We start from the raw sequence: 15,548 nt of genomic DNA on the forward strand, positions 1-15,548 counted from the left end.
TCATTGAACTGTTGAAATGATTGTTTATGCTAATTTTTTTTTTAAAAATATTATAGTGATAATGACTACAAATTGGACATCTCAATAGTCAATAGCACGATAATTTTTTAGATGGCGTCAACACAACCTGTCAACCTCATTATCACACGTTCAAGCCCCCCAAAATTGCCACCACAATCCAACGCCGCATTTGGTCAACTTTGATATATTTAGGTCATGGGACCTTCCTATCTGGAAAAGAAAAAGGAGGAAGCGTGCTGGGATTTCCGCCTGGTTTGGCCTCAATTTGTAAAGTTTCGGGTTTATATCGCAAGCTAGGCTCAGCACTTGTGTTAAGGCAAACGCTTTACTCCCCAACTCTCAATTGAAAAAAAATATTCTTTTTCTCTCTCAAGTTTTTGTTTCTAACTTGTAAAATATTATGATAGAAAATTTTAGTGTGTAACGAAAAACTTGGGTCGCTGATCAGTAAAGCGGAAAAGTAAAACGTTGTACCATACAGTGTAGATACTCTTACAACCGTTGAATATCCAAACAGCATTAAAAATCAATAATAGTTGTCAGGACAAGGACAAGAAATGGAGCGGATGGGGGAAAAAAACAATTGAATTATAATAGTAAAGAAATCAAAATCATGGTTCCTGTAACTTTCAAATTACATTATTATTATATGAAGTGAACTTATGTATGCCTTTGACTATTTGAAGAAGCTCCTCCAATTCTGATGGAATCATTACTTGCAAATTTGTACATCATTCAATGCAATTTATCTTCATTCCTACCTTATTGCAACTCCCCAACAGGTGCCTCGTTGAGCCAGAGGAAATGAATGAAGTCATACAATTTGGCACTTACACTAACCTGCATAACATAAAGTAACCTTTTTCTCATTTCCAAGTAATGCATTGGATGGAGCATATTAAGCAAGATATATTTAGAGTACCTTGTAAGGTGTTGGGTTCAGTCTCCTCATGTGATCAGGCCGCATTTGCTCTAACTGTTTGATACAGCGCTCTCTTGTGTCCTTGAGAGTTGGTAAATCTTCTCTTCTCTTATCTGCAAGGAACAGAAACCGGTTTAGACATGGGTCTGACTAGAAACAAACTGCTTATAAAAGGACCATTCAAAGTACTTAAAAATTGTACGTCTCCGAAGACCATCGGATAGTCCCCACCTGAGCTCCCTGGCCAGTAACACTTCAGGAGCTCTTCGACTTTCTGTGGCACCACATATGCTCTCTTTGATTCATTGAAAGGGTGACGACACAAAATTCGTTCTCCCACCTGCAAATTTACAATGTGATGAAAATGAGGTCTTTCTCCGTACATCATTACAATCATCATATAAATGATAATGCATGTAGACATGGAATATATTGACAACGGCTAATTACCACAAAGCAAGACTAGCCTATCTAGTGGTCAATTAGTGACTCACACTCTTTCCTATTTCTGGATTCAAAGCAGTGAGCATCGAAGGAAAGCAGAACTGAACGCCACATGCAGTACAATTATAGTGAATAACACAAGTTGACTTTTACCTTTGGAGGTGGTTCATTTTCTCCAGTCATTATGTCCACAAGGGGGTAACCTTCTTTGCCATACAATCTGTAAGACCGTTTCTTACATGGTATAGAGACCTAGTCACCAGAAAAGGAATAATAATTACAGAACGATCAGAGATGCTGCTATAAGTTTATAGGAAGCATGTTCAAACCTTTGAAACATCTTCAGAGAGTTTGATGCGAGGCTGCTTATTTATCTCCACAAGCTTGAAAACACAGCCTAAAGCAGCCTGAGCATAGCAAGTGACCAGATAGGTTCCTATTCCAAATGCATCTACCTCATGACCCTTCATTTCAAAAAAAGAAAAGGCTGAAACATTTAAAACATCCAAGTGTAATATGATGTTTCTAACATCATAAAAATGCACAAATTGACGTATATCATCCTGCATCCATATTATATAAAAGGGTGAAAGAATAATGTATAGTAGTGCCAATCCTTGGTCAGCTTGATATCAATGAAACACAACATACTCATCAGAGAAGATGCTTCGAGGTGTATCTTATATCCATGGGAGCCTATGAATATTAATTGCAGTGTATGTCAAGGAAAACCTTTTTTAGAATCTTTTTAACACATTCGTGAAGTTCTGAAGCAATGTGGAAATATGCTTATTTGAAGCACCTTTGAATTTAGAGTTTACCTGTTTGTTTAAAGCATCTAAAGTTTCCTCATTTAAATCATTACTAGCAGTAATGCTCATCTTCTCAAAATCAGGCACTCCAAATTCTTTTTCAATGGTGCGAAAGAACTTGCGGGCCTCACAAGACAGATACGCTAAATCACCAGAGTCCAATCTAATGCCTACAGCTTTATACCTGCACAGCACCTCAACTAAACTCAGCCCAGAAATTATGTGATTAAATAATTAATTGGAATATAAGCAACATGGTGAATCTTAAAGATATTAAAATGAAAGGAGAATGATAAAATCACAAAATATGTTGATGGCACAGAAAGAGAAAACACAAGGACCAACAAAACAAAACATATGATCATGGATGATTCTCAATATGAGGAAAAATGATAAAGGGAGCAACAATATCACATTTTCACCTGTCTAATATAAGAGGGAATGAATAGATTTTATAAGTTTAAATGTCAGAACAATATTTGAATTCTAAAGTTCCAACAGATATATCTAAAGATATGTGCACGACTGCAGCCAGAGCACAAAGTAGTAGGATGTTTACAATTTAACTGAGAATACTTCGTGTCTACCCATCAAATAAAGTGGTGTCATCATCACCATCATTTCCATAATCAGCAACTCTTACTTTTTTGCTTGACAAATTAAATTCATGCTGTACAAAACTTAAAACATGAGGCAGAAACCGTACCACTCAAGGCTCAGGTGGAAAGGCATACCAGAAAAGGAAAATGGGAACTGTTTGTGTGCATGTTCGCATAAAAAGTAGCTCTCTTATTCGAGTAAAGAGGATAAAGGTATAAAGCTTTCAGACATACCCCAAATCATTGAGTGCTAGAGCAACCGCACAAAAGTTGGGAACCCCACTCCTCATAACCTAGTATTGAACCCCATTATTAACAAGTATGTATGATTAATGCAAAATGAAGATATTAGACTTAAATAAGTTAAAAAATGGCAACATATTTATTAAAAGTAGAAAATAGAACCATATAAAACAGCACATTGCCCATGTTTGCCAACTAAAATCTACTTCTGACAAATACCTACATGTCTTGCATGCTTATGTAAAATACATCACAAGATTTAGATGACATTCATAAATAGTTTTAGAAAAGAAAATCTGGTTAGTACACTAACTATTAAGTAGCAAGAGTGAGATAGATGACATTCATAAATAGTTTTAGCCAACTAAAAAGGGGAACAAAAATTCATTTTTTGCTTGTTTTTGAGAATTTGCAAATAAACCATATCAGATGTTTAATCAGGCAAATGACTCAAGCAACTACGCCACTTAAACCATCGGCAATTTAATGCTGAATATACATGCAGATGAGTAAGAGAGAGAGAGAGAGAGAGAGAGAGAGAGAGAGAGGATTCGGGAATTAAGCTAGAAGATGAAAATAAATTTCGTACAGTACTTAAAACTAAAGAGATCTGAGATCAAATGGTTAATGAAAAGCCCACTTGAAAATGTTCGCTTACATCATATGTGTCCACGAGAGCTAGGAAGTTATTGGGGAACGCTAAGGCATAGGAGATGAAAGCTGCTAACTCGCTTTGATTTGTCTCACCAAAAATGCCATGTAATGACTTTGACCACTGTAAAGAAAGGAGAAAAATTAGTAAATCATTAGATAAAGGGATAGGTAATGACTAGTAAAAGAAAAACAGACCATAAATAAAACAGGAAAACTACTTTCCAGAAGAAGTGATGGTTTCTACAATGTATCTGCAAAGGTACAAGTAAAATACAGATACAACAACGAGCATTTGCTGTATAGAAGTAAGTTGAAATTGAAGCCATTGGAAACAAGAACAAATTGAACTAATTGATCTCATCAAAATGCAATTTAACAGATGTGACAACTGCAAAGCAACCAGATCAACCAGTTGCAAACTAGGGAAGAGGGGAAAAGGAAATATTAGACACAATTAGCTGCAGTCGTACAGATAACAGGAACAGACAACATTTTCTATTTGTAAGGTATGGTTGAAATTCTCCTGCGGAGTCCACACTTCTGTTTCACTGCCACATGTGTTCTAGTGTGCCAAGATGTTTTTCTCAAAAGAATAGAACATTTGAATCTTGCAAAAGTTGCATGGAACACAATCTTTGTCAGTTTCATGGTAACTGCTGTTTCGAAAGTCAAACAAACAACCTTCCCGGATCATAAGTGTACAGTTACTAACATAAAATCAATGGATACTGATGAATCATGTAATTACAATGTAAAGAAAACAAAGGCACAAACTAAGTTGAAAAAAAAAAAAGGGAAAAAAAACCTGAATTTTGCTCAACCATGTCTGAACCAAACTGACAAAATCCTCACTAGTATGAGACCCATCCGAGCTTTTAAGTGATTTCTCTATAATCTCATCAGGGCTCTGCAAAGTCATAGTGGATCAATTAGATCAACAGAATAAAGGATGTTTTGGAGATTTTTTATCTGGAAACAAACAAACAGAGTCCCAAACACATCCTAAACTACTATCTTGGATCATGATATGTTTCCTTGGCTTGAATCCAGTCGCAATTGAGGATTTGTAGTGAAACTCAACCTATAACAGATTTTCTAAAACCAAAAACGTGGATTCCCTATTCAGATTCAGACAAACATCCCTCAGGCTCTTGCATAGGATCTCATTTCTCATCTTAAAAAATACGAAGTAACATTTCAAGGAAATAGCCTCACTCAATGGAAATGGTGAGTTTAAACTAAGAAAAAGCAAATATTATAAAGCCATCATCAATCATGATGGTACGGTTGAAACTAAATGGCATTATACAAATTCTTTTGCATTGTAAGGCACATCTACAACTACTAGTAATATAGGTATTAAATCTCTCTATCAAAATTACTAACCATAAATGAGCTAACAAAGGCATGTGAATGCGTTCCACGAAGAGGTATCCCAAATAACTTCCCAGCAGCAACATTGCTGTTAACAAAAAACCAAAAAGCAAACAAGAGATAAACCAAATATCAGCCAAGGTAAATAACCAAGTAGCTGAAGATAACTGAGGAGAATTCAAGCTTTAAGTGATCTGAAGGTCAATCAAAGTGGAGGACACTTGAGTCTTTGCCTTTTCTTCAATTCTCTGTGGAAATCTACACATGTTGAATCTATAAAAATAAAATGTCTCCTACTAACTAACTAGTATCTAACCAATGGATAGCTACAGCACAAGCCAATACAAGAAACACCATGCAATTGCTTACAAACAGCCAGAATTGATGTCTCCTTCAATGAATTCTGGTATCCTTCATATCAGCATGGGCAAGGAAACACAAAAAGCAAAACTTCGGGATATAGGGTCATTATCATTCCCTTTGAATCTCAGAAGTATATAAAATAATCTATCCTTTACTTTGTGGAGATTCAAACATAACTGAACCAAATTGATAAAAATGTATTTTATTTCATTCAAAGTGAACTTAGAACTTAACATGAATAACTTGAATAATACTACAAAAGATCACAGATGCTTAGAAATTAGAAGCTATATAGGATATGAACAAATGGATATGAGAAATGACTGTGGAGAATAAAATATTTTCACCTTGTGGCATCAAATCCTCCAATGTAGCAGTATTTTGATGCTCCTATTCCTCCATCAGGGCCCTAAATGTAGGATAAAGTAAGCTATTCTTATGAACAAACAAAAATCAGCAGTTCAAATAAAAGGTTAAAAATAATGTGAGCAACCTGAGCCCGTCGAAGGCCAAACTCGAGTAACATTTTTGACTTGCTAGCAACAAATCGATGTCTTGCAGCATTTGTAGTCACTAATGAGGCATAATTAATAAGATTCACAAATGGAGTTTCCAGCAATTGAACCACCTAAAGCAATAGAAGATAAGCATTAAGAAGAATTTAACGGTAAATATAAATAATTACATGCAAGAAAGACTCAATAAACACAAAATACATTTGGAAATAATATGTGGAGAAAAGCTAGTTTAATGGTACTCACAGCAACTGGCCCTTCAACTCGCAGCAGGGGTACCTTTGGGAAAACAACTGATCCCTCTGTAATAGCATGCACTTCAACATCAGAACAGTTGATTCCTCTAAGATAATCGAAGAAGCCATCCTATAGTTTTTAGGGGAAAAAAATTGATTAACTTATCAGTTAACAATCCAAATTGCAGGCAATATTAACAAATCACGTATTATATGGAAAGCAGCACCATATACCACAAATAAATTTTGCGGCAGAGCTAGAAAGAACATGAAACCTAAACTTTATTTTTAGAAGGTCGTTCATATCAGTACAGCCATTCAGGTGATTATCTATCAGAAAATGGAATTTATTTATGAGATGCAAAGATGATAGATAATAACAGCTAAACAATTAAGTAGGTAAACAAAAGCAACTAAGACAAAAAAATAAAAATTGCCAACATTGTATAAATCCGTGCATCTGTTGCTAACTTTCCCCCTGTCCCACATCAATAATGCCTGCAGCAGGTGTTTACATGCCTCAATACACCTACTAAGATAATTCACCAACAATTGGTGAGAACAAACTGTCTGCAACAGTCCTACAAGCTCATCAAAAACTGCACAAGCATGGTAGCAAAACCAAATTAAAGAAGCTTTTCCAACAGCCAAGTTTCAATTCTCATGTAATAAGACACATTTGCAACAAAATCCATGATCGTAGGAAACACATTGATTAACATTCAGGTCATTACGCACAAAAAGATTCAAATTCCAAGAAGAAAAAATTTCATGTATATCGACTGATGTGTAGAATTGTTAAAATATCAACCAAGCATCCAGAACAGGAAAGTGATAATCACATCACCCATTGCCGTCAAAAGCTTTAAAGCTAAAGACATGTATGAGAGCTAAGATTTAAATGTTAAAGGCCATCATAATCGATGTGAATGAAAGAAAAAGAGGATATCAGATCACTCCTATCAACGAAGCGCTCATGACCAAATCATGCAAATTGTTCACCTCGCAAGTTAAGGACGTAAATAAAAAAATACGGGCAAGCACATCACAGCAGTGCTGTGATATTTCAAACTGAACTTCATTAAATGATCTTATTCTAAAGAGAAAAAAGAAAGCAAAAGCAGCTTCTCATTACTACTATGACGGGTAAAGTGGTTTGCAATACCTCACATGAACCAGGCAGGCTATCACGGACAAAAGTGATCTCCTCCTCTGTCAATTTGAAGTTAGCAATGAACCTTATGCATTCTTCCAAACCAGCAAAGATAGTATATTCACCACCAAACGGATTCTTTCGAAAATATAAATCAAACCTGAAGCACACATAATCAAAGACACAATATCTCTTAGAAAGCCACTTACTAGTCAGTAGTCGCTACATCTCAACCTCTAAAAGGTATTGCTTTGCAGCACGAAAACAACGAGTAAGGCGGTCAGCTACAGGGTGCTAAAAATGCCAGCAGGACTTAATAGAATCGATGAATCCAAATCCCTAGATTTTTTTTCCTATCTTATTAACTTTCATTTTTATTTATTCATTTTTTTTTTATAACTTTGAAATAATTAGCGCTAAATCCAATTGCTAGCAAACTCGCATAATTCAGCAAAATTTTCCTTTAACGAAAACAAAACAAGTTCAGTTACACAGGAAACTAACTAATGACAAAATATCACAAAAGGCTTTGTTTGATATCGAGAAAAATGAATGACGAGTAACAGTACTTACACAGCACGTTCATCATGCTTGCCAGCTTTCCAATAAGCATAAGCCATGGTGAACTGATAAAGATCGTTTAACAGAGGCGTAACCATCGGGTTAGTCGGGCCAGAAACGGACCGACCCGCTTGGTTTTCACTCGGTCCATTCGCTTTGCCCTCCATTTTTCTTTCACAAATTTATTGTTTCTTTTTCAGTAAGTTTTTTGAATTGTATGTATGCTAGCGTTTGGGAGTACCCGTCTATCTATTTATAAAGAGTTGGTGGAAGGGAAAGGAGTCATGTAATTTACGGCTTTTCAATAACAGAAAGGGGGTCTGTTTGTTGAATTGAAGAAGACCGTTAAAAGCGCAGCAGTCCTTTTTAGAAAATTTGTTTGCAAATAAGAATAAAGAAATGCCAATGGCAGAGGTGAACCTCTCACAGTTAAGAAAGGTCGTGAGGGTAGGGATTTAAATTTTTATAAATTTAAAATTTTTTTAATTAAATATTATGTATGATTATTTTAATATAATAATATAAGTTGTAATTATATATATCGTAATAATAATTATAAATATTTATATAATATAATAATTTAATGTGTAATTAATATTGAAAAAATAAATAAATTCAAGGCAGGCGTGACCATATAAAATTTAATTTGTACGATTGCAGAATAGCACTATGAATTCAATGAATTTACAAGTATTACACATGGTCAGCACGCCATCTTGTTGTTGATTTCTTATTTTTCTCTGTGGTCAAAGAAAAATATTGTGTATTTTGTTTTATATGTTCATAAATTCATTTATGAATTTATGACCAGGAGAGTGTTGGCCAGGGATGGTAATAGATGAGGGTGCGAATGTTGCGGGTAAAGGAGCTAGGTCGTTTGTACAACTGAGAAGGGCTAATAAGAGAGTAGGAAGACTCACTGATTTGGGCTGAATCAGAGATATAGGAATATTCTACAAGGTTTTCAATTTTATTGGTGGTATGAGAAGTGCAAGATCTGGGCAAAGAAAGAGTAACAGGAGGTGAAGATGAAGTGGAAGCCGTGAATAAGAAGTTCTCTCTGCGCCTGAAATTCTAGAGAGCAAAATAGAAAAAGCCTTAAAGTATTACACATGGTCAACATGCCATGTTGTTGTTGATTTCTTCTTTTTCTGTGTGGTCAAAGAAAAATATTGTGTATTTTGTTTTATATGTTCAGAAATTCATTTATGATTAGGATCAGGCTACAGTGTAATTGTGGTACCGTACTACAGTTGTACTAGCCGCTGGATTTACTTAAATGAGTAGGATCCACTTGAATAGGTAGAAATCTAACGATTGGGTGTAACTGTGATATGGTACCACAGTTGCACCACAGTTTTATCGTTATGATTATGCCCATTTTAACGCTTATTTTTAACATTTTTAATTTTTTTATACTTTAGAAAAGTTATGGACCAGTTTGATTTGCTATTCATAAAACAATTTTTAGAATCTAAAATATAATTTAGAAATTGTAGTTCGATTCTGATCATTTTTAACATTAAACAATTTGTTTGATATAAAATCCAAATAAATAAATAAAAGCATCTTCATTAACAAAGAAATAAGGGTTGGGTTAAGGGAAAATTGAAATTACGGCATAATTTTTTTTTTCAAATTACAAATTTAATAATGTCCTAAAATGCAATATAAGATTAATCTTTTCATATCCCGCAAGGTAAATGTTTTTCTTTAGCGTTTGGCAATTTTTTTTAATTGATAAAATAAAACAACGTTATTTAATTCATATATTAAACATTTTGCAAATCAGGTGAAAGGACGCGAAAAAATAGTGAAATGATTAAGGTAACCAGATAAGGATGAGAAAAAAGGACCACGCATAAAATCCAACTCAAGTCAAACACAAGGCAAGTCAATTAAATTAATAGATCTGCCAATCTTCTTTTTCTCTTTTTTCTATTTATGAAATTATTTGTCGATTTTCAAGAATAATAAAGTTATTTGAACTCATTAGCCTACTCCATATACTTATTTATTAAATAAATTCATTCTTATATTTTGAAATTTTAAATTTAACTCAATAAATTCACTTAAGTACCCAATATACACTTACTAAACCCAATTTGTCTAATAATAGTTTGTTTACTCATTAAACCCATTAAATTCATTATAAATCCTTCCTAAATGTTTCATTGAATTTCTTATATAGTTACTCAAAATCCAAAAAATATATACAGCAACTCATCAGCCACCGAACATAAAACTCATGTTGGCGACATTGCCAGGTAAAAAGACAATCAAAATATCAGCTCTCAAGTAAGCCAAATGATTGACGTTAAAGAAAAAAGATCATCCACACAACAAAGAAAAGAGCAATGACTTTCAGCTTCAGCTAAGTAAAAAACGAAAAGAGTTGAAGGCAAAAGGCACTTAGACAACAATAAATGAGATTTTCTCTACTGTATAGTATAAGTGGTTTAGAGGACGAATCACGTTTTTAGTCGATTAGATTTAACAAAAATACGTTGAATGTAAAGATGGATTTAAAAGAGTAAATTTTGCTTTTTCTGTATTTTATTGTAACTTAATTTAAAAGTTTTTTTTTTGTCTTAATCATCCCGTATTCGGCGACTACATTGGGTACTGACTACTCCGAATTCGGGTCGGGTGCTAATAAAGCCCTCTCAACGAGTGCGACTTCCAAGAAATTCGAACTAGGGAGCAAACTCAGTCAAGCCATCTAAGGGGTTCAACCGGTGCCAATTGAACCAACACCTCGTTGGTAATTTAAAAGTATTTTAATTATTAAAAATTAATTTCAAAGATAATTTTAATGAATAGTTTATTACGTTAAAATAACTTCACCCATTCAAGAATTGTTCATTGCATTACAAGAAATGCACCTCAGAGTCATATGCTGAGAAACGCATAACAAAGTAAAGAAGGAATTCCACGAAAATTGAATGGGATATTCGGTTATAAAGTAACATAATGGTATAATTTAGAATTTGGGGAGAAATTTTGAAAATTAGCGGCAACAACAATGAGAATATGCGCAGCACATGCAATAGTTTTGAGCTTCAAATGGATGAAACGGCGGCGGCATAACGATTAAAATTTAAAGCAGCAAATATATTAAACATTAGAATGGCATTTTGTATTAGGACAGGACATGTATTGACACAAAACCATGCTGTTGTCAAAATATGTCATAGTTAATATTTTTCGTTATATTCCTTTTCTTGTGTTAGCATATCTTCTTATTCTATGAAATTTGTAAGCAAAAGAAAATTTAATCCTAGTCATAGTTGGACTGACGTAAATGGAAGGCGTATAAACGTAATTGGGAAAATTGTTGTTTGTTTTGCTTTAGTTCCACGCGATCAAAAAGACTGGAAGTCTGGAATGATGGCCAAACTCATGCGATGCAAGGACTTCAATATGAACACCAAATTGTTCCCATTAACCCATTTGAAGGGCCACAGGAGACCGGACTTTGGAATATTATGACATTTCCTAAGAAATTAAATTCAAAACCGACAAACACTTTTGTCTTTCTGAAGTCTTGTGTTGAACTGAATTTAGACGTGAACCTCTCATAGGGCAAACAAGGGGTACCATGGAAAGCACCAGTAAAGAAAGTCTGTTCAAGACCGCTTACCCAAACAATCAAGACAAAGCTTTCCAGATAAATGGTGAGATCGTAGTAATAAGTAATTTTCATATAAACCACATACACAGGAGGGCAAGAACATTAGCATATCATAAATAGTTACTAGATATGAGTCGTAAGATAACGTCAGTCCTGACCCAAAGAAAATGGAATTTACAAGAGCAATCCCTACTTTTGACCACAACCATTGCCTACAAGCTAATCTTGCAAATTCGGTTGGTAAAACATGGTTAGAGGCATGTCCAAAATAAGCTAATTTAATTTTTGAGGATTCCCTAAGCAACATTTAGTGATGTTAAAGCTGGCAGTTAACCGCAGCGCCCCTAAATCCAAATGCATTATAATTGAGTAGCATGAGTCCAATAAACTCAAAAATAACTCAAAAATCTTTTCTTTCTGGCTTCATATCATCACTGCAGACACTTTTACCTGTCTGCATGCTGGTAAAAAACATACACCACGTGAAATTAAGGCATGCATGTAGAAGTGAGACACAAAAATATTATCTGATTCACCAAAGTATTTTTACCCTTTTAAGTGTGGGGAAAGTACAAGATTGTGATCAATAGCCTTTAGGTGCACACCTTCTGCACGGTCTCTTCCTATCATGCATGCTTCCAAAGAGCTTCTGTCTTTTAGATCGGAACCTTGTGAATTAAAGGTATGCACAGCTGGAGCTGTGATTCCAGTTTCAAATTCAATACAGAAGCCCATGTCAGATAAAGGGTTTAAAATGCTTTGTTCCTTCTCGACAGACAAAATGACAGTAAAAAATACTACTTCAAGCGGACTGATGGATCCAAACACTTGAATTTTTAGAACATATAATTTAAATAGTTGAGGAATGTAAACTTCATGGACGCACCTGATGGATTTGTTACAGAATGACCGACATTTAAATGTTGATGTGGCAACATGTCCTCCCTGCTAGTTTCCTTCACATTGCAAAACTATATTATATTGGCTAATGTCATTCCTCAACTTTGCACGCATGGTTACTCATAAAAGTGGTTCTTTTAGGCTTACCCCAGAAGCTGTGCCATGCTGGAAGGGTCCAAAGTTTGCCTGGATTGATGCATCCAACCCAAACTCAGTTTCTGAATTTATTATATTTGATGTAGAGGGTAGTTGTAGCTGGTTTGAGGAAATGTGTTGATTTGGTAGATTAAACACATTCAGCGTCGATGTTTCTTGACTTACAAGTGTGCCTGTTGAGTTCATATGCAGAGACCCATTTCCCACACCAAAGCCCATTCTCATATGAGGTAATTGAATTGGTGGCAGTATGCCGGGCAAGCACATAGGATGTAAACTCATTCCATTTCTCATTGTTAACACCTAAAATCAGAATCATAATATAACAAGTCAGGGCCAAGCTAATTAACCTTAACACTACCATTTTTTCTCACACAAACGGCTACACTGAATCACTTTCTTTGTTCAAGCTATTCCATATATGTTGTTCAACTTAAGACCACAAGATAAAACATCAATATATACAGCATTATTGGGGGCTAACAACTATATTCAAATCACTTTCTTTGTTCATATGTATTACATTGTGGCCCCATCATCTTCCTTAAATTTATTTTTGCTTTTTATAGGCAAAGAGCATGAGGAGATTGACCTGCAATCAGTAGTAAATTTATGTGGACTTAAACAAATGCATCTCTATCAGCAATTGCTAATCCAATGGAAAGTGCAAGGCATAACTATGCAAAAGACTTGACAACAAATTGCACCTGATCTCAGATCTGGGCTATCTTCCAGGCCCTTCCTCCAACACACACAGCCCTCGTAGCAATACAGTTCTCTCAACATTCTCAGCAGCATCTGAATACATTATTCTTTAAGGATAATCTTTCTAGTGGTTAAATTTCAAGGTTTACAAATCTTACAAACCTATAATCAGTTCAACTAATTGACTACATTGCAGCGAACAGCAAGCTTGGAGACTCACTCCGATTTTCAAGACTAAAGGCATCAAAACTGAATGACATTTTTCAAAGTAGCACTACCAGGAAAGAAGTCTAGAAATTGGAGAATCGACAAACCTGTACTTGGAGCTGAAGGTGCTTGAGGTACTCAATCGCTTCATCAAGCATTGATGCTTTGTCGGTCTGCCATGGATAGTTAATGCAATAAATCATCCAATAATTAAATCGACTATTTCTATTAAACAAAAGCAAACCAAGCATGAAGGCAACCAAAATTTAAATTTGTACGACCTTATTAGAATTTGGTATTAAGCTTTGCAATGCTTTCATTTTCTCATTAATCCTGCTCCTCCTCCTCTGCCCTCACACACACACAAAGCGTTACTACCAAATTCAAAATTACCCCATTGTTACTGAATTAGAACAAAGCCATATTGATAAACACGCCAACCTTTTCAGACAAATTATGAACCTCTGCAGCTCGGCTTCTTTTTGATGAACTTCGAGGACGCACTGGCTTGGCTGTAACCTCATCTACTGACGCTTGAATACCCTCCTGGTTGAATAATTTGAACTTTTAATAAAGCCGCAATTGAAAACAAAAATAAAGCTTAAAAAGATAAACCGAAATTAAATCTCCTTTAAGCTAATGAAGTAGTAAAGGAATTGTCGAAAGATTCAAGCTGTTACTTTCTTTGCTCTTCCACTCAGATTTTCTCGGCTGGAAAAAAAATGAATTAAAAATTGAAACAAAAGAAAACTGAATTAAAAATTGCAATCTTTAACAACTAACCACCCTTGCCACCCAAAGGAATTCTCCTTTATATAACATTTTCTCTGTATTTTTCATTACTATCTCGGCAGAAGGAACAGTGCATTTGCAGGCTAAAGTACCTCGCTTTGACAATCATGTTCATCAGTGTTTTCGTTCTCGCTAAGTCCAACTGAAGAAGAGGACACGTTGGCTCCACTCACCATCACATTCCCCGACAAAGAACCACCAACACCGACAGACGTGTTCACTAAATCAACGGCTGAGATCCCAGATGATTTGCTCAAACGGTGAGCACTGATCTCCACTGGGTGTGGGACCACGTGGGTCACGTTCGGAGACGACGTTGTCGCTGTTATTGTTGTTGACGATGATGATGATGAACGGTAAAGAATCTGATGAAGAAACATAGAGATATCGTCCGAAGAAGACGGAGGAACGTGAGTGTTATGAACTGAAGATGATGAAGCTGTAGAATATATATTAACGTTGTTGTTATACTGATATACATGATCTTGCTCCATTTAGTTTCGGTACAGCTGCTACTTCGTTTCCTTGGTTTCTTTTCGTTGGGTTTGTAATTTGTTGTTGGCTGCTCATCAATATATATAAATATCATTAACAGTGCCGAAACTTTGACACGCACTGCTGCGAACTGCAGGCGGGGGTTTAAATTAACCTTAAAACAATATACGTAAACATTTGACCGTTCTTCCACGCTCTGTTCACGCGAGTGGGCGCAACAATTTTAAACAATGTGTTTCGCGGTCTAAGCAAGTTTTGTGCCGTCAAATGATTGGACAATTCAGTGCTTAAACTGACGGTTGAAAGTCTGATAACAAAGTTTGGTTCTGTTGTGTCAGGTGAATTCCACTCACTCTACCGATGCATGTGAGCCACACTTCAACAGTAATAGAAGCAATACATGTGTTATGTGTATAACAGGGTAACACCGTTATTAAATTAACAATTTTTTTTTTAATTCTCTGCTCCGGAATCCGTACCACCCATCCGCAGATCGAGAAATTCTATAATATCTGTAGTTTAACATCTATTCGGTCTGAGTTGGAGTACGAATTAAAAAATATATCTTATAATTAGAGTCTTTTTTAAAATATTTTGTGGTTAAAATAAAAAAATTATTCAGTATATATAATTAAATTTAATATAATTATTATTTACATAGTAATTTTATAAATTAAATACACATATCTCATAATATTATTTATTTATTTATTATATAATTAACGTAGTATTTTTTATATATTTTATAATTTCTCTCGCAAC

General features: G+C 35.0%; 2 protein-coding genes across 8 annotated transcripts; both read right to left on the minus strand.

Annotated features, from left to right (window-relative positions):
- Nucleotides 1–517: 517 nt before the first annotated feature.
- LOC102617998 (nicotinate phosphoribosyltransferase 1) lies at nt 518–8,299 on the minus strand. 5 transcript variants are annotated; one of them, XM_052444435.1, is made up of 15 exons: nt 7,910–8,058; nt 6,625–6,782; nt 6,194–6,313; nt 5,926–6,060; nt 5,780–5,841; nt 5,082–5,157; nt 4,501–4,602; nt 3,700–3,816; nt 3,033–3,091; nt 2,209–2,383; nt 1,717–1,851; nt 1,541–1,639; nt 1,133–1,283; nt 944–1,056; nt 518–861 (listed from the first exon to the last, which is right to left on the minus strand). In XM_052444435.1, exons 1-15 carry the CDS (start codon nt 7,947–7,949, stop codon nt 784–786), a joined length of 1,620 nt encoding a protein of 539 aa, XP_052300395.1. In that variant the 5' UTR covers nt 7,950–8,058; the 3' UTR covers nt 518–783. The 5 variants fall into 5 exon arrangements, 4 of the variants coding, with proteins under 4 accessions (XP_052300395.1, XP_006466589.2, XP_006466590.2 ...); XR_369408.3 differs by lacking the exon at nt 6,625–6,782 and adding an exon at nt 7,349–7,496 and having other exon boundaries at nt 589–861; nt 1,146–1,283; nt 7,910–8,299; XM_006466526.2 differs by lacking the exon at nt 6,625–6,782 and adding an exon at nt 7,349–7,496 and having other exon boundaries at nt 589–861; nt 7,910–8,299.
- Nucleotides 8,300–11,580: 3,281 nt separating this feature from the next.
- Nucleotides 11,581–14,876, minus strand: LOC102617525 (transcription factor SPATULA). Of its 3 annotated transcripts, XM_025093222.2 has the most exons (9): nt 14,384–14,548; nt 14,180–14,210; nt 13,941–14,045; nt 13,781–13,846; nt 13,607–13,672; nt 12,579–12,890; nt 12,418–12,502; nt 12,082–12,229; nt 11,581–11,992 (listed from the first exon to the last, which is right to left on the minus strand). In XM_025093222.2, the coding sequence occupies exons 1-9, from the start codon at nt 14,404–14,406 to the stop codon at nt 11,932–11,934; spliced, it is 897 nt and encodes a 298-aa protein (XP_024948990.2). In that variant the 5' UTR covers nt 14,407–14,548; the 3' UTR covers nt 11,581–11,931. The 3 variants fall into 3 exon arrangements, with proteins under 3 accessions (XP_024948990.2, XP_006466587.2, XP_006466588.2); XM_006466524.4 differs by lacking the exon at nt 14,180–14,210 and having other exon boundaries at nt 14,384–14,876; XM_006466525.4 differs by lacking the exon at nt 14,180–14,210 and having other exon boundaries at nt 12,418–12,487; nt 14,384–14,870.
- Nucleotides 14,877–15,548: the final 672 nt, after the last annotated feature.

The sequence above is a fragment of the Citrus sinensis genome, chromosome 7 (assembly GCF_022201045.2).
Source record: "Citrus sinensis cultivar Valencia sweet orange chromosome 7, DVS_A1.0, whole genome shotgun sequence".
NCBI classification, from domain to species: domain Eukaryota; kingdom Viridiplantae; phylum Streptophyta; class Magnoliopsida; order Sapindales; family Rutaceae; genus Citrus; species Citrus sinensis.